Source organism: Drosophila subobscura, chromosome E, assembly GCF_008121235.1.
Source record: "Drosophila subobscura isolate 14011-0131.10 chromosome E, UCBerk_Dsub_1.0, whole genome shotgun sequence".
Taxonomy (NCBI): Eukaryota; Metazoa; Arthropoda; class Insecta; order Diptera; family Drosophilidae; genus Drosophila; species Drosophila subobscura.
The window spans coordinates 12625512-12652391 of NC_048531.1; the positions used below are offsets into that span (position 1 = coordinate 12625512).

At 45.3% G+C, this 26880-nt stretch overlaps 8 protein-coding genes across 12 annotated transcripts; 2 read left to right on the forward strand and 6 right to left on the reverse strand.

Annotated features, from left to right (window-relative positions):
• Positions 1–269: 269 nt before the first annotated feature.
• On the reverse strand, positions 270–2459 carry LOC117890666 (esterase 6-like). The gene is made up of 6 exons (XM_034795642.1): positions 2231–2459; positions 2028–2171; positions 1816–1969; positions 1569–1754; positions 661–1513; positions 270–595 (listed from the first exon to the last, which is right to left on the reverse strand). The coding sequence occupies exons 1-6, from the start codon at positions 2426–2428 to the stop codon at positions 436–438; spliced, it is 1695 nt and encodes a 564-aa protein (XP_034651533.1). The 5' UTR covers positions 2429–2459; the 3' UTR covers positions 270–435.
• Positions 2460–3098: 639 nt separating this feature from the next.
• Positions 3099–5199, reverse strand: LOC117890667 (esterase FE4-like). Its single transcript, XM_034795643.1, has 6 exons — positions 5003–5199; positions 4799–4942; positions 4580–4733; positions 4335–4520; positions 3418–4270; positions 3099–3353 (listed from the first exon to the last, which is right to left on the reverse strand). Exons 1-6 carry the CDS (start codon positions 5084–5086, stop codon positions 3194–3196), a joined length of 1581 nt encoding a protein of 526 aa, XP_034651534.1. The 5' UTR covers positions 5087–5199; the 3' UTR covers positions 3099–3193.
• Positions 5200–5977: 778 nt separating this feature from the next.
• Positions 5978–7985, reverse strand: LOC117889710 (venom carboxylesterase-6-like). Its single transcript, XM_034794130.1, has 6 exons — positions 7788–7985; positions 7589–7732; positions 7377–7530; positions 7136–7321; positions 6228–7080; positions 5978–6164 (listed from the first exon to the last, which is right to left on the reverse strand). Exons 1-6 carry the CDS (start codon positions 7983–7985, stop codon positions 5993–5995), a joined length of 1707 nt encoding a protein of 568 aa, XP_034650021.1. The 3' UTR covers positions 5978–5992.
• Positions 7986–8121: 136 nt separating this feature from the next.
• On the reverse strand, positions 8122–14854 carry LOC117891534 (aspartyl/asparaginyl beta-hydroxylase). Of its 5 annotated transcripts, XM_034797040.1 has the most exons (16): positions 14644–14853; positions 13800–13853; positions 13400–13585; positions 13177–13344; positions 13065–13119; positions 12671–13034; positions 12485–12610; positions 12263–12425; positions 11986–12063; positions 11311–11421; positions 10705–11142; positions 10266–10390; positions 9571–9811; positions 9411–9516; positions 8620–9345; positions 8122–8560 (listed from the first exon to the last, which is right to left on the reverse strand). In XM_034797040.1, the coding sequence occupies exons 1-16, from the start codon at positions 14693–14695 to the stop codon at positions 8410–8412; spliced, it is 3144 nt and encodes a 1047-aa protein (XP_034652931.1). In that variant the 5' UTR covers positions 14696–14853; the 3' UTR covers positions 8122–8409. The 5 variants fall into 5 exon arrangements, with proteins under 5 accessions (XP_034652931.1, XP_034652935.1, XP_034652932.1 ...); XM_034797044.1 differs by lacking the exon at positions 13800–13853; XM_034797041.1 differs by lacking the exons at positions 10705–11142; positions 11311–11421; positions 11986–12063 and having other exon boundaries at positions 8123–8560; positions 14644–14852.
• A 242-nt stretch (positions 14855–15096) lies between these two features.
• Positions 15097–18251, forward strand: LOC117891536 (GTP-binding protein Rit2). The gene is made up of 3 exons (XM_034797047.1): positions 15097–15436; positions 15628–15684; positions 15765–18251. Exons 1-3 carry the CDS (start codon positions 15220–15222, stop codon positions 16274–16276), a joined length of 786 nt encoding a protein of 261 aa, XP_034652938.1. The 5' UTR covers positions 15097–15219; the 3' UTR covers positions 16277–18251.
• A 959-nt stretch (positions 18252–19210) lies between these two features.
• LOC117891537 (ras-like GTP-binding protein Rho1) lies at positions 19211–22939 on the reverse strand. The gene is made up of 5 exons (XM_034797048.1): positions 22736–22939; positions 21923–22086; positions 20410–20559; positions 20265–20345; positions 19211–20200 (listed from the first exon to the last, which is right to left on the reverse strand). The coding sequence occupies exons 2-5, from the start codon at positions 22076–22078 to the stop codon at positions 20009–20011; spliced, it is 579 nt and encodes a 192-aa protein (XP_034652939.1). The 5' UTR covers positions 22079–22086; positions 22736–22939; the 3' UTR covers positions 19211–20008.
• Positions 22940–23227: 288 nt separating this feature from the next.
• LOC117891535 (polynucleotide 5'-hydroxyl-kinase NOL9) lies at positions 23228–26141 on the forward strand. Its single transcript, XM_034797046.1, has 4 exons — positions 23228–23573; positions 23635–23751; positions 23810–25768; positions 25830–26141. The coding sequence occupies exons 1-4, from the start codon at positions 23279–23281 to the stop codon at positions 26078–26080; spliced, it is 2622 nt and encodes an 873-aa protein (XP_034652937.1). The 5' UTR covers positions 23228–23278; the 3' UTR covers positions 26081–26141.
• Positions 26114–26563, reverse strand: LOC117891538 (39S ribosomal protein L34, mitochondrial). The gene is made up of 2 exons (XM_034797049.1): positions 26429–26563; positions 26114–26368 (listed from the first exon to the last, which is right to left on the reverse strand). The coding sequence occupies exons 1-2, from the start codon at positions 26449–26451 to the stop codon at positions 26146–26148; spliced, it is 246 nt and encodes an 81-aa protein (XP_034652940.1). The 5' UTR covers positions 26452–26563; the 3' UTR covers positions 26114–26145.
• Positions 26564–26880: the final 317 nt, after the last annotated feature.

Sequence of the window (26880 nt, forward strand, 5' to 3'; positions counted from 1 at the left end):
GTATTTATGTATGCACTGCATGTGCCCTTGATTGTCTGATATCTTATCTCATCACTCTTCCCATCGTTCCGTTCCGTTCCTTCCCATTACATCTCTCTCTTTTATTCGCACTTAATCTCGTTTCGTTTCTTGCATTGTCTGCAAACTGCAAACTGACCTTCGGAATCACAGCAGCAGCCAAGCGCCGCTAGCTAAAGAGAGAGAGAGAGAGAGAGAGGCAGTGAACGGGAGAGAACACGCGAAGCAGTGCGCACCATTTACAGTTACAATTGACATTGAGCTACAGTTAAGTGATGTATTTGTGTTGTAAAACATATGTAAGTGTATCTCAACTCTCCTCTTTGATACTACAATGGCCGTTCCAATTCCACATATTAAGTGATATTCGCATGGCGCTCTACCATTCAATTAACCTTGAAAATAGATTCTGCATTTTCAGAAAAACAACTTCTTCCATATTGCATAGCCTTCCATTTTCCTGTCCTTCTGGATGATCTCCTGATAGCTCCCAACTGTGCCTCCAAAATGGACATAGCTGCACATCTCACTATCCGTGAAATCCGATGCTTGGCATGTTGTGCCACTGTGGAAGATCCTAAAGCAGAGAAGACCATCAATTACATAACTTTGTGGGCAGACATTCTGTTATATAAATCTCACCCGGTTTTGGCAAAGTCCACCATCATCGAGGTCATCCGCTTAACGACCTCAGCATCCTCCGAATCCTTGGGATAGTCCTCGACAATAGCTGGAATCCGTATGGTGTGCAGAGCATCGTCCATGTGGGCAGCACCCACCCCATACTCAATCGATGCACCGCTGAACAAAGTCGAGAGAGTGCGCATGCCACGGTACTCGAAAAAGTAGAAGGAAAGCGGATTCTCCTTTAGGTCTGCGTATTTCGCATAGGTGGAGGCCGTCTCGAAAAGCGGATAATAGAAGATAAAGTCTCCCGCGATCTGGGCCAACGGAACAAGAGTATCATTGGTAATCGATTCTCCCTCAATTCCGTAGGCGTCTAAGATCTCCCGGACAACCTGAGGCGATGTGCCATCAGGCAAATGCAGGATATAGGCAAAGTGCTCCAGGAACCGCTCGTTAAGCTCCGCCCGTAGTTTTCGATCGTCGAAAGGATGCAGAACTGCAATAGAACCCTCTCCTGCCCTTGAATTAGCGCCCAGCAGCCATGGCACCTGATTGATGCGTCCCTCGAGGTGCGCCTGTACCGGATCCTCGGTGAAAAAGGCTTCTGGACAACCAACAGGCTCGACGACCGGCGGATTACTGATGAAGGGAAAGTTATCCCAGACCTTTAGGGAATCTACCGTCTTGTGTAGCATAACAGGATCCAGCTCACGCAGAGCTTGGGCCAGATCCTTGCTGTCCAAGATCTCTGCTCCCTCTATGCCAGCTACCGCAGCCAGCTTTCTCGCCTGAGCCAAGGGTTCCTTGTTGATCTGAAGGACTGCTGATAGAATGGTGCCATCCAAGGACATGGCCCGGTGAAAGAGTCCTAAAGGGAAGCAAAAAGTCAATAGAACGTCCAACGACAGACGAGCGCAGCTCACCCTTTGAGCTGGGGCTGAGCATGTGATAGTGGGCAGACATTCCTCCCGCACTGTGGCCAAAGATCGTCACCAGCTGGGGATCGCCTCCGAAGTCCGCTATGTACTGCTGCACCCACTGCATGGCCAAGCGCTGATCCTTCAGAGCGAAATTTCCAGGCATATTCGAATCGCCAGTGCTCAGGAATCCTGTAAGACATAACCTCTAGAATAAACTGTGATGATAGTTCCTTCCTTACGATCAGCTCACCTAAAGGACCCAAGCGGTAGGGTATGGTGACCATGATCACCTGCTCCGTGTCCATCATATACTCGGGTCCACTGGCAACCGGATGGGCCGTGCCGCTAAAGAAACCTCCCGCATGGACGTATATCATGACAGGCAAGGGACTTCCATCGCGTTTCTATGGAGGAACACACATTTAAATCAAGTCTTGATCTTCGTTGCACATTAAGCGTAACCTTTGGCCTGTAGATATTCAGGTAGAGGCAATCTTCTACTCCCCTAATTGTCCATTCTACGCCAAAAAAGTTCCTCTGCAGGCAACCATCCTTGGCTGTCCCAGCATCCAGGATGCCCTCCCAGGCACCAGAAGGCACAGGATTCTACGTCGGTAAAAGGATGGTTATGGTCAGAAAATTATGAAACGAATGGACGGACTTACTCTGAGTCGGAGGGAGTCCACAGGAGGCTTTGCGAATGGTATGCCCATGAAGGCCTCAAACTCCTCGCCCTGATATCCTGGCATATGGGTGCCCCTCAGGCAACCCAGATCCTTCAGGCACACATCCAAAGGATCGCCGGTAGCCGTACGCGAACAGACAGCTAGAATGCCGATAAATCCAGACCAGAGCAGGCGCATGTTTGGTTTCACTTGCGAGAATCCGATCGAGTCTCCCTTTTATACAGAACTTTGACTTCCCCACATTCACATTAGAGTGCACAAATTTGTATAATCAATTACTCAATTCTAATAATATTCAAAGCATATAAAACGTTTTATTGTTTTTAGTTTTTGTTGTTGAAGTTCAAAAGGCAAACAGAAGCTGAGCTGCCCACCAAAGCAGATCGTATGCTAAATACATATCGAGAGTGCATTTTCCTATGGCCGCAGCACGCAATCCACTGATCTTAATAATTAAGAGCTATAAGTACTGATGTACTACTCGTCCTCATTTAATGAGTATGAATCTTTAACTAATGCCTGACTAAATATAACTAGCTATGAACAAAAGGGGGCGGTATTCGTTTACATGCAATGACCACCGTTGCCATCCATGGAAAAAAGGTTCAGTTTTCGATATTAGTTACATGTAATCTTTCATTGTTTGTTGTAGCTCAAAAATTAAGAGTTTCCACAAAAGTAGATGAAAGGGGGTTGGATCTGCCCCCAATAACTACCAGCGATTATTTGGAACAGCGATGGACACGCCCCTACTCCCAGCTGTCGACTCGACACCAAAGGCAAACGCTGCAACGCATAAACAACATACTTTATACCGCTGCAGTTCCAGTTAAGTTATTTATTGTGTAACAAAAGAGATACACTAAAATATTACAACAAAACAATTCTCGTTCCAGGTGCAAAAACTAAGAGGAAGTAATAAACATTATTCTGCTGTCATCCTCATGGAAATAATCTTTTCCAAATCGGATATGCTGACAACTTGAAGTCCTTCTGGATGTCCTCCTGATAGCTCCCAACAGTGCCACCAAAATGGACATAGCTGCACATCTCATGATCCGTGAAATCCGATGCCTGGCAGGAGGTGCCACTGTGGAAGTTCCTAGAGAAGAGAAGAGCATCATGTAGCTGGAAACTCTTTCATTGAAAATAGTATAAAGCCGCACCCTGTCTTGGCAAAGTCAACCATCATCGAGGTCATCCGTTTAACGACCTCAGCATCCTCCGAATCCTTGGGATAGTCTTCGATTATAGCCGGAATCCGTATGGTGTGCAGAGCATCGTCCATGTGGGCAGCACCCACCCCATACTCCACCGATGCACCGCTGAACAGGGTCGAGAGGGTGCGCATTCCACGGTACTCGAACAAATAGAAGGAGAGCGGATTCTGCTGGAGGTTGGCGTACTTTGCATAGGTGGATGCCGTCTCGTAGAGCGGATAGTAGAACCCAAAGTCTCCCGCGATTTCAGCCAAGGGCACAAGCGTATCGTTGCTAATCGTCTTTCCCTCAAATCCGTAGGCGTCTAAGATTTCCTGGACAACCGAAGGCGATGCGGTCTCTGGTAAATTCAAAACGTGGCCAAAATGCTCCAGGAACTGCTCGTTGAGCTCCGCCCGTAGTTGTCGATCGTCGAAGGCGTGCAGAAGCGAAAGAGCTCCCTCTCCGGCCCTCGAAGTAACGCTTATTAACCATGGAACCTGATTGATGCGTCCCTCAAGGTGCGCCTGCAACGGATTCTCCGTGAAAAAGGCTTCTGGGCATCCAACAGGCTCAGCCACAGGAGTGTTGCTGATGAAGGGAAAGTTTGCCCAGACTTTAAGGGAATCTACCGTCTTGTGCAGTTCAACAGGATCCAGCTCACGCAGAGCTTGAGCCAGGTCCTTGCTATCCAAACTCTCTGCCCCCTCGATGCCAGCCACCGCAGCCAGCTTTCTGGCCTGGGCCAGTGGGTCCTTGTTGATCTTCAGGAATGGTGAGTGAATGGTGCCATCCAAGGACATAGCCCGTTGAAAGAGTCCTAGAGGGAAGGAAACAATCAATAGAGTGTCATCGATTCAATGAGAGTTAAGTGAAATCCTCACCCTTTGAGCTGGGGCTCAGCATGTGATAGTGGACCGACATTCCCCCAGCACTGTGGCCAAAGATCGTCACCAGCTGGGGATCGCCTCCAAAGTCTGCTATGTGCTGCTGCACCCACTGCATGGCCAAGCGCTGATCCTTCAGAGCGAAATTTCCAGGCATATCCGTATCACCAGTGCTCAGGAATCCTGCAAGACATCATCTCCATAAGAAACAGTTTATGAATATTCCCTTCCTCACAGCTCACCCAAAGGCCCCAAGCGATAGGGCACGGTGACCATGATCACCTGCTCCGTGTCCATCATATACTCGGGTCCACTGGCAACCGGATGGGCAGTGCCGCTAAAGAAACCTCCCCCATGGATGTAGAACATGACGGGCAAGGGACTTCCATCGCGTTTCTATGGAAGAAAGAAAAGGAAGATTTTTCCTGATTTTTCATTACATTTCGTAACGTCAGCGCAACCTTGGGCCTGTAGACATTGAGGTAAAGGCAATCTTCCACTCCTGAAATTGGCCATTTGTCACCAAAGTAATTTCTCTGCAGGCAACCATCCTTGGCTGTCCCAGCATCCAGGACGCCCTCCCAGGCTCCAGAAGGCACAGGATTCTACGTCGGTAAAGGGATGGTTATGGTCAGAAAATTATGAAACGAATGGACGGAACTTACTCTGAGTCGGAGGGAGTCCACAGGAGGCTTTGCGAATGGTATGCCCATGAAGGCCTCAAACTCCTCGCCCTGATATCCTGGCATATGGGTGCCCCTCAGGCAACCCAGATCCTTCAGGCACACATCCAAAGGATCGCCGGTAGCCGTACGCAAACAGACAGCTAGAATGATTAATGGTCCAGACCAGAGCAGGCGCATGTTTGGTTTCACTTGCGAGTATCCCAGTGAGTCTCCCTTTTATAGAGAAATTCGACTTCATTCTACAACTTTCCACATTCTCATTAGAGTGCACAAATTTGTATAATCAAGTCAATGGAAGTCTTAATTCCAATGATTTTTAGCTCCACGCACTCAACTGAGCTTCACAATTAATATTACAATTATAGACGTACGTAAATAACTGATGACTTCATAAAAAGTGAATGACTTCACTAACAAAAGTAATTGTTTAAATTGAAAGTCAACCGTTATGGCTATACCTTTTGTTATTACTTTTTCCAGTTGGCGATTTTAAGGGAAAGTATTAATCTTTTATTACCCATTGCGATATCCAAAAAAAAAAAGTTTGTTTCCACATACTTCGAATGGGCTTGAAGGTGAGAATTCTCTCATCTGCACTTAGATGGTGAATATCTTTCTACCAACTGCTCACACATGCGGACACCGGAAAAACTTGATGCTCTCCTCGAGACCATGACTAGAACCCCCCAAAATCCTAAACAACCTACACCAGGCATCGAAGAGTGAAAAAGCAAATGGCCGTACCCTTGACTGCCATTAGTTGGCCTTTTATTCGCACTAAAAATCGCTTCTTACTGTCCACAGCAGTGAGCTGCATTTAGAGCTCCAGATCCAAGCTCCGATTTTGCAGCCTTTTCCTATTCACAATAGATAAGCAGTGTCGAGCCCTGTACATTCTACAGTAAGAACTGGCATTATTTGTGGTGTAACTTTTAATACTATTCCAGCTACAGTAACAAAATTTGTTGTCTAATCGGAATCTGGGAAAAACAATCTTTTCCATATTGCATAGCCTTCCATTTTCCTGTCCTTCTGGATGATCTCCTGATAGCTCCCAACTGTGCCTCCAAAATGGACATAGCTGCACATCTTATGATCCGTGAAATCCGATGCTTGGCAGGATGTGCCACTGTGGAAGGTCCTAAAGAAGAGAGAGCATCATGAACCCTGAAATTCTTTCATGTTTAAAAGGATAAACCCTTACCCGGTTTTGGCAAAATCCACCATCATCGAGGTCATCCGTTTAACGACCTCAGCATCCTCCGAATCCTTGGGATAGTCCTCGACAATAGCTGGAATCCGTATGGTGTGCAGAGCATCGTCCATGTGGGCAGCACCCACCCCATACTCCACGGACCCACCGCTAAACAAAGTCGAGAGGGTACGCAGCCCACGGTATTCGAAAAAGTAGAAGGATAGCGGATTCTCCTGGAGATTGGCGTATTTCGCATAGCTGGAGGCCGTCTCGTAGAGCGGATAGTAGAACCCAAAGTCACCAGAAATCTCGGCCAGCGGCACAAGTGTATCGTTGCTAATCGTCTTTCCCTCGAATATGTAGGCGTCTAAGATTTCGCGGACAACGTGTGGAGATGTGCCCTCAGGCAAGTAGATGATGTGGGAAAAACGCTCTAGGAACCGATCGTTGAGCTCTGCACGTAGATTTCGATCTTCAAAGGGAAGTAAAGTGACCAGGGAACCCTCTCCGGCCCTTGAATTAACGCCCAGCAACCATGGAACCTGATGAATGCGCCCCTCGAGGTGCGCCTGCACTGGATCCTCTGTCAGGAAGGCTTCTGGACATCCAACAGGTTCGACGACTGGCGGATTGCAGACGAAAGGAAAGTTGTGCCAGACTTTTAGAGAGTCCACGGCTGTGAGCAGCCTTATGGGATCCAGCTCCCGCAGAGCTTGGGCCAGGTCCTTAGAGTTCAAGTCTTCTGCCTCCATGATGCCAGCCACAGCAGCCAGCTTTCTGGCCTGGGCCAGTGGGTCCTTGTTGATCTTCACGAATGGCGAGAGAATGGTGCCATCCAAGGACATGGCCCGGTGAAAGAGTCCTAGCGGGAAGAAAAGATTCAAGAGAGCAACCAACGGGAGACCAATGAAGCTCACCCTTTGAGCTGGGGCTGAGCATGTGATAGTGGGCAGACATTCCTCCCGCACTGTGGCCAAAGATCGTGACCAGCTGGGGATCGCCTCCGAAGTCCGCTATGTGCTGCTGCACCCACTGCATGGCCAAGCGCTGATCCTTTAAAGCGAAGTTTCCAGGCATATTCGAATCGCCAGTGCTTAGAAATCCTGCAAGAAATAATTTCTAGAATAAACGCTGTATAACTCCTTTTTCAGAGCTCACCGAATGGTCCCAAGCGATAGGGCACGGTGACCATGATCACCTGCTCCGTGTCCATCATATACTCGGGTCCACTAGCAGCCGGATGGGCAGAGCCGGTATGGAAGCCCCCCGAATGCAGGTAGAACATGACGGGCAAGGGATTTCCATTTCGTTTCTATGTAAGGAATGAAAGTTAGATCATTTCTGGATTTCCGTTGCACATCGAGCATAACCTTGGGTCTGTAGACATTCAGGTAGAGGCAATCTTCCACGCCCGACACTGGCCAATTGGCGGCCAAGTAGTTCCTCTGCAGGCAACTGTCTTTTGCTCTCCCTGCATCCAGGATGCCCTCCCAGGCAACAGCTGGCACAGGATTCTACATATAATTGTATAGAAGTCTGCTACAAATGAATGCAATTTCCGTAACTTACTCTGAGTCGGAGGGAATCCACCGGGGGCTGAGCAAATGGTATGCCCAAGAACGCTTCAAACTCGTCGCCCTGATAGCCTGGCATGCGAGTGCCCCTCAGGCAGCCCAGATCCTTCAGGCAAACATCCAAATTGTCGCCAGTAGCTGCACGCAAAAATACTGATAGAGTCAACAGAACTCCAGACCAGAGCAGGCGCATTATTGTTTTGATTTATGGGAATCCGAGTGAGTCTCGTTTTTATAGAAAAATGATTAAGCGAACACATTAGCGTGCTAAGATGTTGCCCAGCCTCCCCGATAGTTAATTCCATCTATTTTGAAATCCTAAAAAACTTTTATTATTGATTTTGTAGTTAATGTACAAAAGGCAAACAGTTGCTGCCCACCAAAGCAGTTTGTATGTAAATACATATCGAGAGTGCATTTTCCTATGGCCTAAACACGCATTCGACTGAGCTTAACAATTAAGAGGTACAAATACAGACGTAGATGAGTATAATGGCTCTATAACTAGTGAATGATTCAACTAACAATGAACGAAAAGGGGAAGGCGAAATTGTCTATTTGGGTAGCCTAGGAACCGTAACCACTTTGAAATCTAATCAAGACGCTCAATATTGCTCTCAGATGGCCGTCAGAGTGCGACGCTGTGTGGCAGTTAGATCTGGATGCCACATGTCCACGATGAGTACCAGACGGGGACGAGTGCCATTGTGCCAGACCTCGTGCTCGAAGCTGTCGTCGAAGATGATTAGTTCGCCCTCACGCCAGGTTCTAAGGAGGTAAAAACGTATCACATTTTGATCGGGGGGGAAACTTGTATTTGTACTCACATTTCCTGCTCTGCCACTCGAAGTGAGGTTCGTTCTGGCTCTGGTGCCACCAGCGTGAGATGCGCTCTTAAGCGGCAATTGGTGGGGCCACAATGCGGCCACACATGCGTCTCTGCCTGCATCACACTGAACTTCACCTGTCCCCTGCGACAGCCGCTGGATTCGGGGAACGCCTTCATCAGGCCACAGGTGATGGGAGCTCGTTGGCAGTTCTTCCCATGAAGCTGACCCTTTGCAAAGAGCTCAAACTGCTGCCAGATGCCCTTGTGGCGCAGATTCTCCGTTTCATCTGCAAAGTAACCGCGATGGTTGAGCAGAGCCAGGGCTTCCTTCCGGATGGACATCCAATTCTCTTGCAGTTTCCTCAGCTGCGAGGCGTATCCCGTCTCCGATGGCTGCCAAAAGGGTTGAGCTCTCAGCTGGGGCTCATTGTACAACGATCTTTGGTAGACGCTGGGAATGAGTCCCCTGGCCACGCCCTGCCTGTGCACTTCCACAGCCTCTGGCTGTCTGGACAAGCGTTGGAGGGTCTCTCCCAAGGCGAGATAGAAGTACCCCTCCTGTGTGCCCTCTGCCCTGGACGCTATGGCGTTCTGCAAGTAGGGCAGCGCCTGTTCGTAGTCTCCATGGAGCTGTTTGATTGCCAGGCCGAAGTGGAGTTGCGCCACAGGATCGTCTGGCCAGAGCTTCAGGGTTGCAGCTGCCACCAGTTTCATCTGCCGCATGCTGCAAGCAATCGTGTGAGATGAGAGCCGCACTGGGGTTTTCCCCTTGAACCTTAGCTCACCTACTTATTGGCCGTAAGATGGGTGAAGGAGAGTTGATTGCGCAGTCGGGGATCAGCGGGCAAACGCTCGATGAGCAGCTCGTGAATGTTCACCGACTGTTGATGATAGCCTGAAGGAGAGATTTCTTTAGAGGGTTCTCCAACACCGCCAACAAAATACTCACCCATGAATCGCAAATTTTGGATGCAGCGTTCTCCGGCAGAAAGAAACTCTCCATCGCTGGCCACCAGCTCGCCAAAGGCCAGATATCGTTTGTAGGCATCAATGGCCTGCCACAGTCGCTGATTGCTGCGCTCCTTTTCTGCCAGACGCTCCAGCAAGCGGGCATGGCCGAGATGGGCGAGTGGCTCGTCGGCATAGTGTTGGATGAGCGTGTTAAACGAGCGCAGGGCTTGGACATAGTTCTTTGGGCGGGGATTAGTTCGCGGTTCGTCAGCCAAAACGCACACAAAGACGGGTTAGATAGGGTTCACGGAACATGCAATTAGTACAAAAAGTATATAAAGAAGCTCATTAGAGAGGGAAGCACAATTGTCAGGGGCTTTGAGTGCAGGGAGACATCACATCGAGGAGACCTCATCCAGTGGGGGTGTGTGTGTCTGGCTGGAGGAGGCCTCACCGTGGATGTGCCCCGCTGAAACGCCCTGACAAGTGGGTTTCCAACAAGCCAAATCTTATGTTTCGATTCTTATAAAGCTAAACAGTTAATAGATCTAGTGACTAGCAAAGCAAACATGAAACTAAAGCTATGAAATGAGTTTGGTTTTTAATGTGATTTAATGATTGTTGAGCTAGAGATATATCGAGAGATTTCTTGGGTTATTCCGACTGCACAAAGACGTTTAGTTTGTGACCTACCTCCCGGATCATTTCGGCATTAGCCTGACGCAGCTCCTGTTGAAAGGAATCCTCTGCTGCTGGTGCCGGACTCGAAGCTGGAGCTGAAGCTGGGACCGAAGCTGGAACCTCTTTGGGTTTGATTTCTGATTGGGTTAAAGAATGTCCGAATTAGTTATTAATGAAGTGAAAGGGGAGGAACTTTGAACGGTTAAGGGCCTAGACAGAGCTCCACCTTATACATATGAAGTGTAGTAGGATAGTAGGAGTAAGAGAAGTTCTTCACTTACGGATCGGTTATGGATCAGATGGTGTGTCTTAAAGTAGAGTGTAGCTTATGGCCATGACTGAGATTATTTTAGAGTCTTAAACAATACGAGAGTATGTCGGATAAGTCAATGCGGTGGAGGACATCGAGAGACGGTGGCGATACTGTGTGAATTGTACATTTAGTAATTACGTGTCCAGGTGGGATCGTCAGAGTCCGGATCGCTTTCGTACTCCTTAACCGGCAGACGGCCGTATTTGGCCTCCAGTCTGCTCATTAGATCGGCATCATCCACATCGGATATCTCGTCCTCCTCCTCGTCGGTTATCTCGTCCTCCTCATCTGTCTCTCCATCGTGCTCGTAATCCTCAATGGCCCCGTCCTCGTACTCCACATAAAGATCACTGAAGCCCGACGGTTTCAATGGCTCCTCCGTATCTTTCGGTTCCTCGGGTCTCGTTTCATTCGGTGGCTCTGGCGATGACTTGTACATGGAGCTCAATTGCTCAAAGGTTTCGGGTACATAGCTGGCGGATAATGCCACATCACCTGCACCAGCATCCTCTTCTTCGATGTCGCTGATCTCCACTTCGATCTCCTCCTCGATTTCGATTTCCTCCTCGGAATATTCTTGTTTTTGTGATGGAATATTTGATATTATATAAATTAATATAAATGGGTACATTTTTGGACCCTAACTAAAGGCTTCAAGATCACTTCCAGCAGCGGCTGGAAATGATTTCGAAGCAACTTCGAGAGGCCGAAGTTTTGAATTGAGATAAAAATGTGATCTCCAACCATCGTCTAGCAGCGGAATCTCCTCCAGGTCGTCTGGTATCTGATCCTCGTCCGTGGCAATCGTCAGGCGGCGCCTCATGTTCGCCTCCGGTGGGGGCGGCTCCTCTTCGGCTACACATTCATCACGGAATATATGTATTTTGGGTCAACACAATGCGGATAAATCTATTACTATACGAGCAACAACAAAGCCATACAGCAATTTCCATACATACATATACATTGGTGGAAATAGTTAAACAAAGCTGTGACTACAATAAAATTACAAAATTACAAAATCATAATCATAAGTAATGTAATAAATAATAAAGAAAGTGCAAAATGTGAGCTCAGGCAACGATTCCTCAACATTTGTTTGGAAATGTTTGCAAAACCGAAAAGTAGAAGAGAGTAATCGAGTGCCGAGACTTTGTTTTAGTTCTGTTAATACGTCACACATCGATATCTGGAGACATTGAGAGTGTTTTTGTTGCCAATTCGGAGGCTTTTGGTTGGGTTAGAAAGGAAAGCGTCGCTTTGGTTACAAACTGCCGGAACATACAGTCAGATAGAGTATAGAGAGATGCATTAACATTGATTTTGGGCGTGCTTTGGCAGAGATTACAGATCACAGATCACAGATCATAGAGCAGAGAGCAATGGAGGAGTAGAGTAGGTCAAGCATTGAAGACTCACTTGTATTCGGACTTTTCCTGTTCAATACAAGACGTGAAACTAAGGCAAGTGCAACGCCAACGCCAAATTTAACGGCAACTGTAAAATGATTTCAGGTTTTAGTATCAGAGAACAAACAAGATTCGTTTTGCACTTTCTTGTACAATATTTTGAGTGTGTGGTTTGTGTGTAGTAAGGTGGAGTACGAGATGGTCTGTCAGTTCTTAACGTTCTAGGGCCTAAGGGGAGTTCCGTTCATTGTTCCATTGGCAGTTGCCTCAGCAGGGACTCAACTTACGCGATGCCAACCAGGAGGAGCCCTCTTCTTTGGGCTCTTCCTTATCATTGTCTTGTTGCTGCTCTTCGCTATCCGCAGCGTTGGCTCTTCTCACTTGCCGTGCCAGCTCTTCGGGATCCTCGTCTAGGGACTCAAAGTCGTCATCATCGTCGTCGTATTTATGCTGCAAATCGAGTAAATAATTATATTAAATTTATCTCCAGAGAAATTATTTTTTCTCACCTCATCATCGTCAGTAACTTTGTAATATTTCGTTGTGACTTTCTTGGGGGTGCTTTCTTGTGCTTTCCATTGAACAGACTCTTTGATTTCCTCCTCTTCGGCCTCATCGTTGTCATCAGTTTTATCCTGCAAAAAGACAGCCAGATAGTAGTTGTGCTGAACAGTCAACAAAAACCTAGATTTTACCTCATCCAATTCCGCTGTAGTAGGATTTGGTTCCTGAGACTCTGGCACATCATCTTCGTCATCGTCCTCGGGTTCGTCCTCGTCGGGGTCCTCTACATCGTACTCGGCGGTGGCTTCTACGGTGGCTTCTGTGGTAGCCTCAACAGAGGGCTCTGCCGTATTGTCATCGTCCAGCTCGTCTTCTTCGGGCTCTTCGGCGGTGATGTTTTCGCCAGCATTGTTGTCCTCCTCCTCTTCATCGTCGTCTTCTTCCTGCTCCTCCTCTACCTCTTCTTCATCTTCATCTTCATCTTCCTCTTGTTCTGTTTTATCCTCTTGCTCTGTGTCCTCCTCTTGCTCTGTTGCCGCTTCTTCCTCTGTTGCCGCTTCTTCCTCTGTTGCCGCTTCTTCCTCCTCTTCCTCTTCCTCCTCCTCGTCTTCCTCTTCTAATTCCTCCGAAAGAGGCTCTTCTAAAATATAAACAAAAGCTTTAAAAAGAGAGTCTTGCATATATGTGCTTTACCCACCTTCTTCGTCGTGATCGTCATGCTCATCATGCTCATCATGATCATCGTGCTCATCCAAAGCCTCCCCAGACGGTTTGTGCACATCATGGGCATCATGCTCCCCTCTATGTTCGTCGACCAAACCATTAAAATAGTTAGAGAAGCGCGACTCAGACAGCGGTGTATCCACTAAAATAAATTCTCGTTAACCAAAACACTTCCGTTTAGTGATTTCTGGACTTACTATCTTCAAGGCCACGATTCTCCAAGATGATCAGGCCCACGAGGCCCAAGAGTACTGCCATGAGAGAGAAGAATATGATCTTGGCACACCAATTGCCGCCGGTGCCGTGCTCGTGATGCACGTGCAAGTGTACATCGTCGTTTCCCATCTTTGTAATGTGGACGCCATGGGAAGACTCGTCGTCATCTGTGGATTTTGTGTGTGCGATTGCATGGTAGTGAATAATAAACACATGTGATTACAAATTGTTTAATTAAATGCACCTTCAGACAGCGTGGGGATAGACAAGCGGTTGATTTAGTAACTACTAGAGACTTTAATTTGGTTTAGAAAGCGATTTGTGGGGCTGCAGAGGGTAGGACAACGGATGTGGATATGGGACGGAGTTGATTTTAGCTACCTTGAAAGCTGGACTGACGCAGCACAGTCACATCCCCGTCAGATTTGCGATCATCTAAACACAAAAAGTTAGTTACAGTTAATGCCAAAGCCGTTTAAAATGTACTAGCCCGACACCGGTATTACAATGCGATAAGAGAGGGAATTGTTTATGCCTAAATATGTGCAATAATAAACAAAGAACCCGCCAGTCATGCTCTTGGGCAGATGGCCAAGTGAAATTAAATTGTTTTACATATAATTTCGATGTTTTCTTTGCACGGCCAGACCAAAATGAGAATCTACGGTGGTGGGTGTAATGGCCACAGACAAAACGGGAAGTGTCATTCTGTGTCTTTGTGCAGCGCATTAATATCATTGGAATTATGAATTATAGCCGTGATGATTTCTTAGCCTCCCTCAGTTGTTAGTCTTTAGAGATAAGCCGTTAGATAGCAGTCCCGGGATAGCGTACACAAGAGATAAAATGCAGAGAGCAGCTCCCCCAAATAATTTCAAATGAAAATTCAAGCCAACCAAACCGAAATGTTCAATGCCCTTTTCCTTGCGACGCGTCATAAAAACCACACATAGACCCCCGCATCTATTCAATACATATACATAAATATTTGTCTATAGTGGATCGGCACACGCATAGCGACAGAAACAGGCGAGATGTATAATTTTATATAATAGGGCAAAGTTATTTTTAAAGGCACTCGACAATATTATTTTGCTAATAAAAGAAATGAACTGAAGAGCTACGTCTTTAGCGGCGGCCACAAGAAATTTTACCCAAACTAACGGTTTCTACATTCCTCACTGTGGAGCGAAGGATGAAGGGAGAAGGGTAATGGCGAACTTACCGCGTTTTCTGCGCTTGTCCTTGCGCTTACGCGGCTGCACGTCGCCCGACATTTTCCTGGTCGGACACTAAAATGTATGCCAATGATGGGTGGGAAATGTGTGTTGTTTTTTCTATCCAGATGTGTCTAGGTGTCGTCGGTGGCCACAAAGACCGGGCTGGCAGCGTTCCCGAACACGATTGCTGTACGTAACGAAATGCGAGCAGCTCGCCGTCGTTGGGATTATTTATAAAACGGCGCCGTTGCGATCGACGCTGCCAGACATTCTGTGGATGCGAAAAGGTAATATTCAGTATTTTGTTCAATTTATTGTCACTTTCTGCGGGCAGCAGCAATGTAAATTCACTGTGGAAATAAAATTGTCAATGTAAAAATGTTGTTAGGGTATTTTTCGGTATTTGTTGGTACATTTTTGAGGGTCAGGCGGTATATTTTATTGACTAACCCGAGCCCCAAAAAAAAAGAAAAAAAAAAATACACAGAATCGGTTTTATAGAGTTCTAAGTGGGCTGTGGCGGGACGTGTTGTTGAAAAAAGTAAACGACCAACGGCCCTGTGGGGTAGGGAGTTAAAGTAATGGCCGGCGACATGTCCATTGGTTGTGCAGCTTTGAAAAGGTCCAGCAAACTGAGGTCCTGCACCAGTGGCGGCGACACGGACTCGATGCACATTGGCAACGATCGCATGGACAATGGCAGCGTAAAACAAGCCCCAGCACCGCCCCAGAACATGAGAGGAGGCCTCCGGGTGTACAAGATAGTCATCCTCGGGGATGGCGGTGTCGGAAAGTCCGGTGAGTTGGCTAGCAAATCGGCTACAATGAAAGTTATCACTGCGCATTTTGATTGTGGTTGCGAAAAATCAATAAATTATCTCAATTTCTTTTACGCTTTGTTTTGCCCGTCCCCCATCACCACCCACCCTCACACACCGCACGCACCATCGCCAATTTGCCTGTCTCGGCTTTTTCGTTCGGGTGTTCAGCTGTTACCTTACAGTTCGTGAGCCACAGCTTCTTGGACTACCACGACCCGACCATTGGTGAGTGTGCTGCAGCATCGCGATGGACTTGAACTCGTTTTATTAATCCTTAAATGTTGCCGACTCGTTGCCGTCTGCAGAGGACTCGTACCAGCAACAGGCAGTCATAGACAACGAGGCCGCCCTGCTCGACATACTCGACACTGCCGGCCAGGTCGAGTTCACGGCCATGCGGGACCAATACATGCGCTGTGGGGAAGGTTTCATCATCTGCTACTCGGTCACCGACCGCCACAGCTTCCAGGAGGCATCGGAGTACCGCAAACTAATCACCCGGGTGCGTCTGTCCGAGGAGATACCACTGGTGCTGATTGCCAACAAGGTGGATCTGGAATCTCAGCGTCGTGTCACCACCGAGGAGGGCAAGAATCTGGCCAATCAGTTCGGCTGTCCGTTCTTTGAGACGTCCGCGGCACTACGCCACTACATCGACGAAGCGTTCTACACACTCGTCCGTGAGATCCGTCGCAAGGAGCTGCAGAAGGGCACAGACAGCAGCTCCGAGAAGATCCACACGCGCCACCGCAGCCGCTGGTGGCGCATACGCTCCATATTCGCCTTGGTATTCCGTCGTCGACGCAACTTGAACTAGACTGGGGTATAAATCTAGACAAGGCGCTGCAGCTGGAGCCAGAAGAGTGCGCGCGCTAACAATTTCTTTGAATCAGTGCAATATTAACCAAGTCGTTGCACATATACGAGTAACATATTTTTTTTTGTGTTTGGTTTGCTATATACACGGATTGTATATAGCTTAACCAATCAGCAGATCAAATCCTATATAGATATCTACGATTATTTGTAATTGATCGACGTTCCCAAAGGCAGAGGCAAAACCACAAGAATTTACCAATCGAGAGATGGAAGAAACTACATAATTATTGTTATGGCCACACCAGGAGAGGAAGGATAGGGTTGGTCGGTCAGTCGTTTATTTATTATTTGTTACAAACTATTTAATGTATTTGTTGTTGGCCAGACAAGCAAAGATAGGCGCAGCGAGCGAAGGTAGACGATAGAGTATATCAATATGTTTAAGCACCGATCCAAAATGATAGATACATATTAACAATGCACGTACATATGTTTTATGTAGTCAAACAAAATACAAATAATAACGTTGATTCCTAGGGCGAGGCAAGGCAAGGCGAGGCGAGGAGTAGGTGAGGAAGCAGGAACGACAGATTGGCTGGCAATTAGCAGAAGCTACGAGTAGACATGCATTTAAATTCAATAGCTTCAATCCCCTGAGGCTTAGACCGGAACGAAGCAACGCGAAACCAAAATCAATATATCTTTAAACAAATCGTGACACACCTGAGAGATCTGAATCCTAGCAAAGGACACACAATGCACAACACAAGTGAATGTGAATGCCAAGCGTTACTGTCAGGAAGGGAGCTTGATGGATATTGGAAGAAAATAACTAGAGAGCAAGTAGAGATGATGGATTTTTAAACTTATGTAATGCATGTATTACCCAGCAGGAAACGCAACACACACACACACACGAGCACACATTTAACTAATCGAATAAATGTTGAATTTAATGTATACTAATATATAATATATATATAGATCGATCGATCTACGATATAAGAATGTAAAACGCGGGAACATTTCAGAATGTGTGTTTAACCTGGAGCTTTGTTCAAATCCAAATCCAAATTGATAATGATATATATATGTACATATATATATATATGTATATGATATACACCTAAATATACAGAGAGATAATGTATGTATGTAACTTAAGCCCAAGACAGCCGATTGCATTTGTTGTTTAAGTTTGAGACATGTTTATTGTTTATATGTTTATTGTTAAGGACACGTGTTTACATTTAAGTTTATTTATTATTAGTTTAACACATTTGTTAATTACTTTTTACACACCAAAAAACTCCACCACGCAACACATCACGTTCTCTATGCATTCACCATGAGTTCCTCTCATTAAATGTTAATATTATTAACTTTCATCATCACTACTACAGTAAACACTACACGACACAAACAACAGTTTTAAAAGGCTTTAATTACTCCGAAAATTTGTTATGAAACCCATTCATGTAAACAGAGTTGAACGTTTGACCTACCATAGCTACATATTAAATTGTTATTAAAAAACCTCTCATGTAACCGTTCGATAAATAATTTGTGTGTATCCCCCAACAACAACAAAAAAACCAACACAAGAGCGTAAATCGAATGCGGGTTAATCTAAGGAAAAAGCTAGCTTTGAACGCTTTGCCCCTTCCCAACTGAAACTCAAGCGACTCAGCATACAAAAGCTATATGAAACATCTTAGAAACTTTACCAATGTATCTAATACCATCGTTCTGTGGTGATTCTGGTCGTTTTGAAAACGAAAGACACATGTTCCAAAAGCGGTGCAAATAATATTGAACTGTAATACCCAACCAAAATGAGAAACCAACACTCCATTTTTATTCACAATGTTATGTACATTTAAAATGTAAACAAAAATGGAATACTAATGCACAATGGAAAAACAAAATATGAACAAAAACAATTCCCTCAATAAAGATTTTTGGAACCCCCCCGTTAGAAAAGCGAGTTTCACTGGAATTAAATAAATAAAACTCGATAATTTTGATTTTTGTATCGTTTTTACTTTTTTTATTTATTTTTTTATATATGTAATATATGTATGTATATTAGTAAAATATTTTTACCTTTAATTATTCATTTCCATTTTGTTTTCTTCAATTTTTTTTGATGATTTTCATTATTTTTCTAATTTATTGTAAGGAATATTATGCAAAATGCACAATAGACTCTCGAAAAATTGTTTATTATTTAAATAATCTTCATTTTCTCTTTTCTCTGACACGCTTCACATCATTTTTTTAATATTTTTTTTTTGCTCTTTCAATTAACAACAAAAGACACCAAACTTCGGATTCGTAATTTCTGGTCAATTTGAAAAAAATTATAAATAATATGCATGTTTGGTTTTTGTTTTTCGTTTTAAATGTTCATATATGGAATTTATATAATTCTAATTTTGGTAATCTGGTAAATGTGTGTGTTTTTTTATTGTATAGGAAGCAAAACTTTGAATGCACAAAATTACAAATTACTTTCGACTCTTGTTTTCGATTTTAGTGTTTTTTTTGTTTCTTTGTATTTCTTTTTTTCTTTATTTATAAATTTAGTAAATTGTGTAATAGTAACTGTAGAAAATAGTAGCGTAGTTACACTTATATAGAAAATATTCTGATTTTTTTCTCTGCGGTTGCTTTTTGCTGTTGTTGCTGTAGAAAACGGCACTTTTCCCTTGAGTGTTATTTTGTTTAAACATTTTCTGTGTGAGAATTTACACGATTGACGGTACAAAATACAAAAAGAGACATACACACATATATGCACTGTATATTTAAATGTATGTATATATATTTATATATATATGTGGTACTGGCATTTTATAAAATTATAAAATCCTCGTCATACATTTAGTTTGGTTTTGTTTTTTTTGTTTTCATTATTTTTCCATTTGTGTTAATGCAAAATACAAATATTAAAAACTTTTCGCTCTGATTCCATATTCCTGGGACGAATCCCGCTCCCGAAAACTGAATGCATCTCATTTGTGGCTTACGTTTTAATCAAATAATAAACATTAATCGTTTGTGTTGAAAGTTGTATGTTTTCTGAGTGTGTGTGTTTGCTTGTAGTGTAGTTTCGCTTTCATCGTTTATTGGCGGTATCTGTGTCTCTTGATAAAGTAGTACTTGTGAAAAGGGAACATAATAGATCATTTCATCGCGTCTGACTGGACATGTCCAACTGATTCCACTTGCCACACACTCGCACAGGCAGGCGGGTCTACCACTCAAGGCAACAAGGTCACAAAAAGCATCAAAGAGCAGGTGCGTAGGGTGTAGGGGGTGAACAGAAACTGATGCAACTTGAATATGTATACATATATCGATATATATTTCTGGATTGCAGCCGCTCGACTCGACCAATCGGTCTGCTGCCCTAGGGATATACAAATAATAATGCCATCGTTATTACTGTGGTTTTACTTCGGTTTATAACTACACTAGACTGTATATAAAATCAAATCCGCATGGGAGACATTCTGTCCCCGGTTCACTACGATTTGCTGTGTTAGTTGCTGGCGTACTCCTTCCTGATGATCTATCTTTCAGCCGATGTTGTTGTTTGTTGCTGTCGTTCTTTTTCTTCTTGTAAAAGGTGTGTGTGTGTATGCCGTGTGTGAGAGTGTGGTGTGTGTGTTGTTGTTGCTGTTGTTGTTTTATGGTTAAAGATTTTCATTTGTTAGTTGCTCTTTTAGAGCAAAAGGCATCTGGTCTTCTTCCTCTTTTTGACTTGCAACGCAGCCCTGGTTGCCGTCTCAAACACCTCCCGGACACCCTCCTTGGACTTGGCCGAGCATTCCAAATAGGCAAAGGCATTTATCTTCTCGGCCATGGCGCGTCCTTCCTGCGGCTTAACAGGCTCTTGCTTCATTTTTGCGAGATCCTTCAAGAAGTACAGAAATATAATTAGATTGAATCTGAAGTGAATCTCCAATTGAGAGACTTACCCGAATTGTGTTGGGATCATTTCGCAAATCTTTCTTATTTCCTACCAAAATGATTGGAACATTTGGACAAAAGTGTTTGACCTACAAGAATGCCATTTCAGAGATTAGTTGTTGGCATAAGTTAAAGGCAACGCAAATCACTTACCTCTGGGGTCCACTTTTCAGGAATATTTTCTAGTGAATCGGGGGAATCCACTGAGAAACACATCAGTATAACATCTGTGTCGGGATAGCTCAGCGGTCGTAGTCTGTCGTAGTCCTCCTGCCCGGCCGTATCCCACAAGGCCAGCTCCACCTGTAAATGGAAATGGTGTCATTAAAAGGTGATACAGAGGACGATCGCAGATGAATAGTTGTCGATGGGTGCCCATCAGACAGTGTTTGCAGAGATTGTGGAAGAACAGAGGAGACAACTTCAAGTTGGAGATAGCGAATGAGCGAGGGAGAGCAGGGCTAAGGAACTTGACGGCGGAAATACCGAACGTATTAATCATATAAAAGTAGAATGACGCGAGCGTCAGCATATGTATGTGCACATGTGCGAATGTGTGTGCGAATGGGTATGTAAACGTTATCCAAACACAGGTCTTCCATACTTCCGAGACCCCCGAAACCAGCCATACATATGGATGTATGTACATATGTATATTGCGCAGCACAAACACTTTCCGTGTTTATTCAGAAAAACGAATGCGAAAACTTAGAATCATGACTTAATGGAACCCCAGAAAAAATCGCAAAATACTCATTACAAATGCGAGCGATAGAGATGGAGAGAGATTGGGAGCGCTGGCTCCAAAGCACACAGGTAGGGCGAATGTGCTCAGCAAGAGAGCGCGATAAAGAGAGGGAGGGTATGGTAGGCTGCGGGCCATCAGGGGAAGGGGCTGTAGGGTCGGCGCAACGCACTAAACAGTCTGTGCGCAAACGGACTTGTATAAGAAAAAAAAACAAAATAAAGAAAACGAGCAACGGAAGAAACGGAAGGAAGGGAGCTCCACGACTGTGTGTGTTGGTGCTGCCAACTGCTCTTTGTTTGTGTGTGTTTCTCTCTCGGTCTGGTCCGGGCTATGTGTGAATGATTGGTTTAGTGGGGGCCAATATAGCAGAGTATGATTTGACTGTCAAAAGTATTTCTGAATCCTAGTAGCCATTTACGAATATTGCACAGTTTTAAGAGATCAAACGTTTGTGAAAAGATATTTTTCAGTTATCAGCAGAGCCGGAAGCAACGAATATTGGAAATTGTACATTTTCAGATCGCCAAAATAGAAGTATTCCCCGAACACTCGTGAGTATACCAGTGTGCGTGAGTGTCTGGTCTGTGTGTGCCTGTTCCGTCGTCGTTCGGTATTGACTCACGGCGTTTTTTTTTTACAAGACCCGCAAAAGGAAACGTAGTGGGGAAGTGAGGCGGGAGTTGTGGGTGGCGAAGAAATACGAATAATAAAGAAAATACACAATGCACACACACACACAGCTGTGTAGAAGTAAGTTTATATGTGTGGGTACAATGGCGAATAAGGAGGATACGCGCACTTAAAATTGCTGAATGCACAAATAACACATAAAACGAGATCAGATGATTAGCACTGGAAAGGGTGGGAGGGGGTATTGAAAGACAGGGTGTGGTATAGCATGGCTTGTAGAAAACTTACCTGTTTACCATCAACTTCGATATCGGCCACATAGTTCTCGAACACAGTGGGCACATAGACCTCGGGGAATTGATCTTTGCTAAAGACAATCAGAAGGCAAGTTTTACCGCAGGCACCGTCGCCGACAATTACCAATTTCTTGCGAATCGTCGTCATTGGAAGTTCTGCAATGGCAAAAGGAAGAGATTGTGGATGCAATGCTAGGCAACACGTTCTTCTGTTCGTCAAATTCCGAGTTCTGTTTCATTTATTCGCGAGCTGTTCAAAATTATCGAAATGAAAAAGACACACACTGGCACACAGGCGGCGGCACTCACACCAGCAGCACCCCCCAACACACCGCAACAGCAACACACACGCTCGCTTGCTCTCTTTCGCTCCATCTCTTTCACACACACACTTAGTCATACTCTTGACTGAACGACGGCGATCTAATAGTCAAAAGTGGGGGTTCTTTTCTTTTTGACCAACGTCCGTGTTAAACATGTTATTTCAGCTCAGAATTGTTTGGCTTTAATTGAACTTCATGCTCCTGATGCATATTACTCTCTGGTTTTGTCCCAAGTGGTCGCGTCATAGGGCTAGGGCCCACCCCGCCGCACTGTTCCCTTCTCCAATCCAATGAAAGAAACTCCTCGTCCCGTGCCCGCTTGCTTCTTGCTTTTATTCCAAAAACATCTCATCATCCACTCGCATTGCTGTTGTCTGTATGTGTCTCTGCCTTTGCGCTTAGCTGCTTGTGTTTGTGCGTTCGCGTGTGTGTGTGTGCCTCTGTGGAATTTTTTCACTGCTCTTTCAACTTTTCTCACTTACAATTTATGGTGATTTTTACAACACTCAGTACGAATTCTACACTTAATTTGTTTAAAAATGGCACAAACTTGTTGATTCTTATGCGTCTAGCCTTTATTGTTTCGTATTAAAGGTAATACAATTACAAAAATTCGAATTGAACTCGACGATTTTTTCTCATGCAAAGTGACGATGAACAATAATGTTCATTTCTTGGCAGCGCGATGAACCCCGATGACCAACCAACGCCTTCAACCCCAGAGTCGCATTTATGCGATACTTGTGTGTAATCGCAGGCGCCTGGGAAAGTTGTATAATGACTTCCTCCCTCTCTAGGTCACACACCTTGCCACTTATTCGATATGTATCGTATAAGCTGATGTTCGCCAGGTGGCTCCGTGACAATTTCATCCCTGTGTAGCGTATTTGTATAGGGATATATACAGTATATTTATTTTGGGTTAGGCGGTATATTTTTGTCGATGCATCCACGGCCACACTGATCTTTCTTTCCTTTCTCACATGCGCCGGGTTTTTTTTGTTTTTAAATAAATAAGTAGAATTATGAATAAGAGAGCAGAAAAGCGAGAACTACGTCAGATGCATAACGAATCAATTAATAACCCCGTTGCGAAGCAGTACATTATGGCTGACACAAATGGAGCTGAGCCCAAGCACACCGCAAATTCTTCAGATATTCTTGCGCCAAAAAAGCGATCGGCCTGCCAAATCACAGCCAGTGCGAGCGATCTGAAGAAATTGAAAACATCTGATCTAGGCGAAGATGCAAATATTGGGCTTTCAGCAATCCCAACAAAAAATGATGAAATATGGTCCAAACTGCGTTACTTAGAGGATGGTACGTAGAGCAAAGTATTTTTGATAAAACACAAAATTAATGTAAACCATTTTAACAACAGGAAAAATTGAGATAGACGATTCCAGTCATTCCGAGCTGGACCACGAGGCATGTCATGATGAATCTCCTGGGAGTAACTCAGATGATGAGCAACAGACTGATTTTCTTCTACACACACGTGAGATCCGACTCCCTGCATCTGATATTTCTAACCTAATTGGATATTTCTTTTATAGAATCCAAGACTGCCTGGAGAGTGCCAATGGTACTTGAAAAACCCCTCAAAAAATTAGTTTATATCCCCAAAAAAGCAAATGCTCAAACAGAGTGCCGTGTTCTTGTGAAGGGATCTGTTAAGAAGATTGTAATATTTTCGAATGATTTGAAATCGACAAAAATAGAAGAACTTCACGATTGGGATAACGATGGGGATAAAGCTCAGGAATCGGCTGCTCAAACCATCAACGATAAAGAAGCTAAACTGGAAGATGAAATGCATAATTTAACCAAAGAAACGGGTGCAGGAGAAACACAAACGATTGAGGATAAAGAGGACTTGGATGCGGTCTCCCTCATCACTATTGACGAGGGTCCACTTGAAGATGAGACACTCGGGGAACTTCCTCCATCGGATGCCGAGCCCTGTCCGCTGGTGCAAGCAAAAGGGGACTCAGATACAGAGTCTATAATTACCATTGAAGACTTTGCAGAAGATCAATCCCCAACTGCCTCACCCGTAACAGAGGCAGAGCCTGACGTCGCCATGGAGGAGGTAGACGAGTTGCCCCAAGCAATGGAGTATTCCCAGATGTTCAATGGAGATCTACCCTATTGCCCTCCAGCGTTGAGCGTCTTTGAGTACAGCCCAACGTGCAACGATGTGCTGGCTGTGATCAAAGAGGACATTGAGCTCTATGGCACTCTCTTGTTGACACTCCTCGGTGGTCAGATCACAGTGAACGGCTTCAATGCCAAGAAACGCCAAAGCCTGACAATATACTCGCCCAAAGGCATCAGTTGGGTGAGCATTTGCCCAAAGAAACGTCTGAAACCAATTCAAGAGAAAATTGAATGGGAAAAACTGTCAGAGAAGTTTACGCGCGCCCAACTGGACAACCTGCGGGAATGCTTCAACTGTCAGGAGGATGCCCTTGTCCTCCTGCAGAGGAACACCATGGCCCAGAACTTGCTCGATACTTTAAAGAGATATATGAACCAAATACTTTTCCCCCAAGTCAATGGCACGAGCGTGGCCCACTCGCAAAGCGAACGGGTGCTAAACTGTTACATTCAGAGTTCGGACAGACGTCGCACCCTTCAGGTGCCGAACGAGTGGACCAAGCTGAAGATGAATAAGAGCACTCGACTGATGGTAACTGGTGGGAAGGGTGTCGGCAAGTCCACCCTGCTGCGTTATCTGCTCAATCGGCACTTGAACGTTTTTCCACGCGTTCTGTTCATCGATCTGGACATTGGCCAGCCGGAGATCTTTCTGCAGCAAACGGTGTCCTGCACCATCCTTGACGAGCCGCTTTTGGGGCCTGGCATCCTACTGAACAAGCAGCCGGATCGTGCTTATGTCGTGGGCGACACGAACATCGTCATGTGCCACTTGCAGTATGCCAAGGCGGTGACACAGCTCATGAGCCACATCCACCAGAATCCCGAGTATGCCGACATACCATTTCTGATCAACACGATGGGCTACAACAGGGGATTCGGGCTGGAGCTGATGGCTCTGCTGGTGGACTGTGTCCAGCCAACGGATGTGGTGCAGATCTCGAGTACTTTGCCCATGAACAACTTTAGCTCGCCCCTCGACTGGGCGAACCTTTCACAGGTGAAAGGTCCCTATGTCTACAAAGATGCGGCATTCAGGGTTGAGCGTAAAAGCCACAAGTACGCGCTCCACGTGCTGCCAAGTGCAGTGCCACCCAGAGAGCAGGGTGCCTGGCGCATGAGTCCAAGGGATATGAGATTCACCAATCTGTTGGTCCGCCTCAGCACTTGCCTCAGGGGCAATGCCAAGCACCCGACCGACTGCCAGCCCATCAGCACATGTTTTCGGAGTATTCAATTTGTCCACCCCACCGAGGACGATGTTGAAAAGAGCAGCATTATGGCTGGAATGGAAGCCAATTTGGTTTTCTTGGCCAATCAGGGCGCGCAGGGTCTGCCCGTGTGCCTGGGCATGGGTAAGCTGCAGAGACAGAACCATTTGATTTCCTCATTCAACTGCTCCTTATTCTCCGACAGGTGTTGTCCGTGCCATTGACTTTGAGAAGGAGATGCTGTATCTCGTGCCAGCCATTCCCCTGGAGCGAATGTCCGAAGTGAATTGTCTCGTATCCTGCGGGGACATCAGCATGCCGCAAAAATTCTTCACGGAGCCTGGGCCGCAGGTTGGCAGCCACTTGCCGTTTGTCTCTCAGCAGGACGACGCTGGCTGGCTCACTAAAAGTATCAACCAGTATTATTCGCGAACGTCTTCCATGAAGAAAGATTAACACTACTCCAACTACCTGTACTTTTATGAAAAGTAAAATAAAAACAAAACTTTATTGACGAGAGGCTAGTGAGAGAGGCTGTGTCTGCCCTTGAGGATCCTGCGCATCAGCACACGACGTCCCTCTGGTGTGGACATGCGGGTGTCCCAGCCATGGACGTTGATGCGCTTTACCTCGCGCGGCTTGGGGAAGTGGCAGCGGACCTTCGGCTTGAGCACGGCCCGGTCGAAGGCGTGCTTCTGCCGCACGAGGATGGTTTGTGCCGTGTTGAATGCCACCAGGCAGGTTCTAAAATAACAATAGGCATTCATGTTTCATACAAAATAGCTCATTTAAATTGATATTTACCTCTGAATCAATCCTTGCAGCATGTTTTTGGTTAAGTAATAATTTTCAATAATAACAAGATATATCCAAGGTGTCTGACGTTGAGAGGGTGTATTTTTTTTAACCCACTTAATCCACCATTCAAAAAAAACTGGCAAGTGGGAACGTATATTATTTTTGGTATATTTCTGTGGGATTTCTGTGCTCTTTGGCATGTGACCGCAAGGTATGGCAAGCAGGTAAAAAAGGACGAACTTTTCTAAGCTTCCACCTTTTTCGCACCTGTTGAAACGATCCCTAATAGTGCATGCGAGAGCGTCTGTCAAGAGAGAATTTCCCTGACCGTTTAGACGCAGGAGAGAACTTCCCTGGAGAATTTCCATGACGTAGAATTAAAATCGCCGTGTAATTTACCTGACCATGTTTATGGTACAAATTTCGCAGCATGAAAGCTACTTTGATTTGTTAAGGGA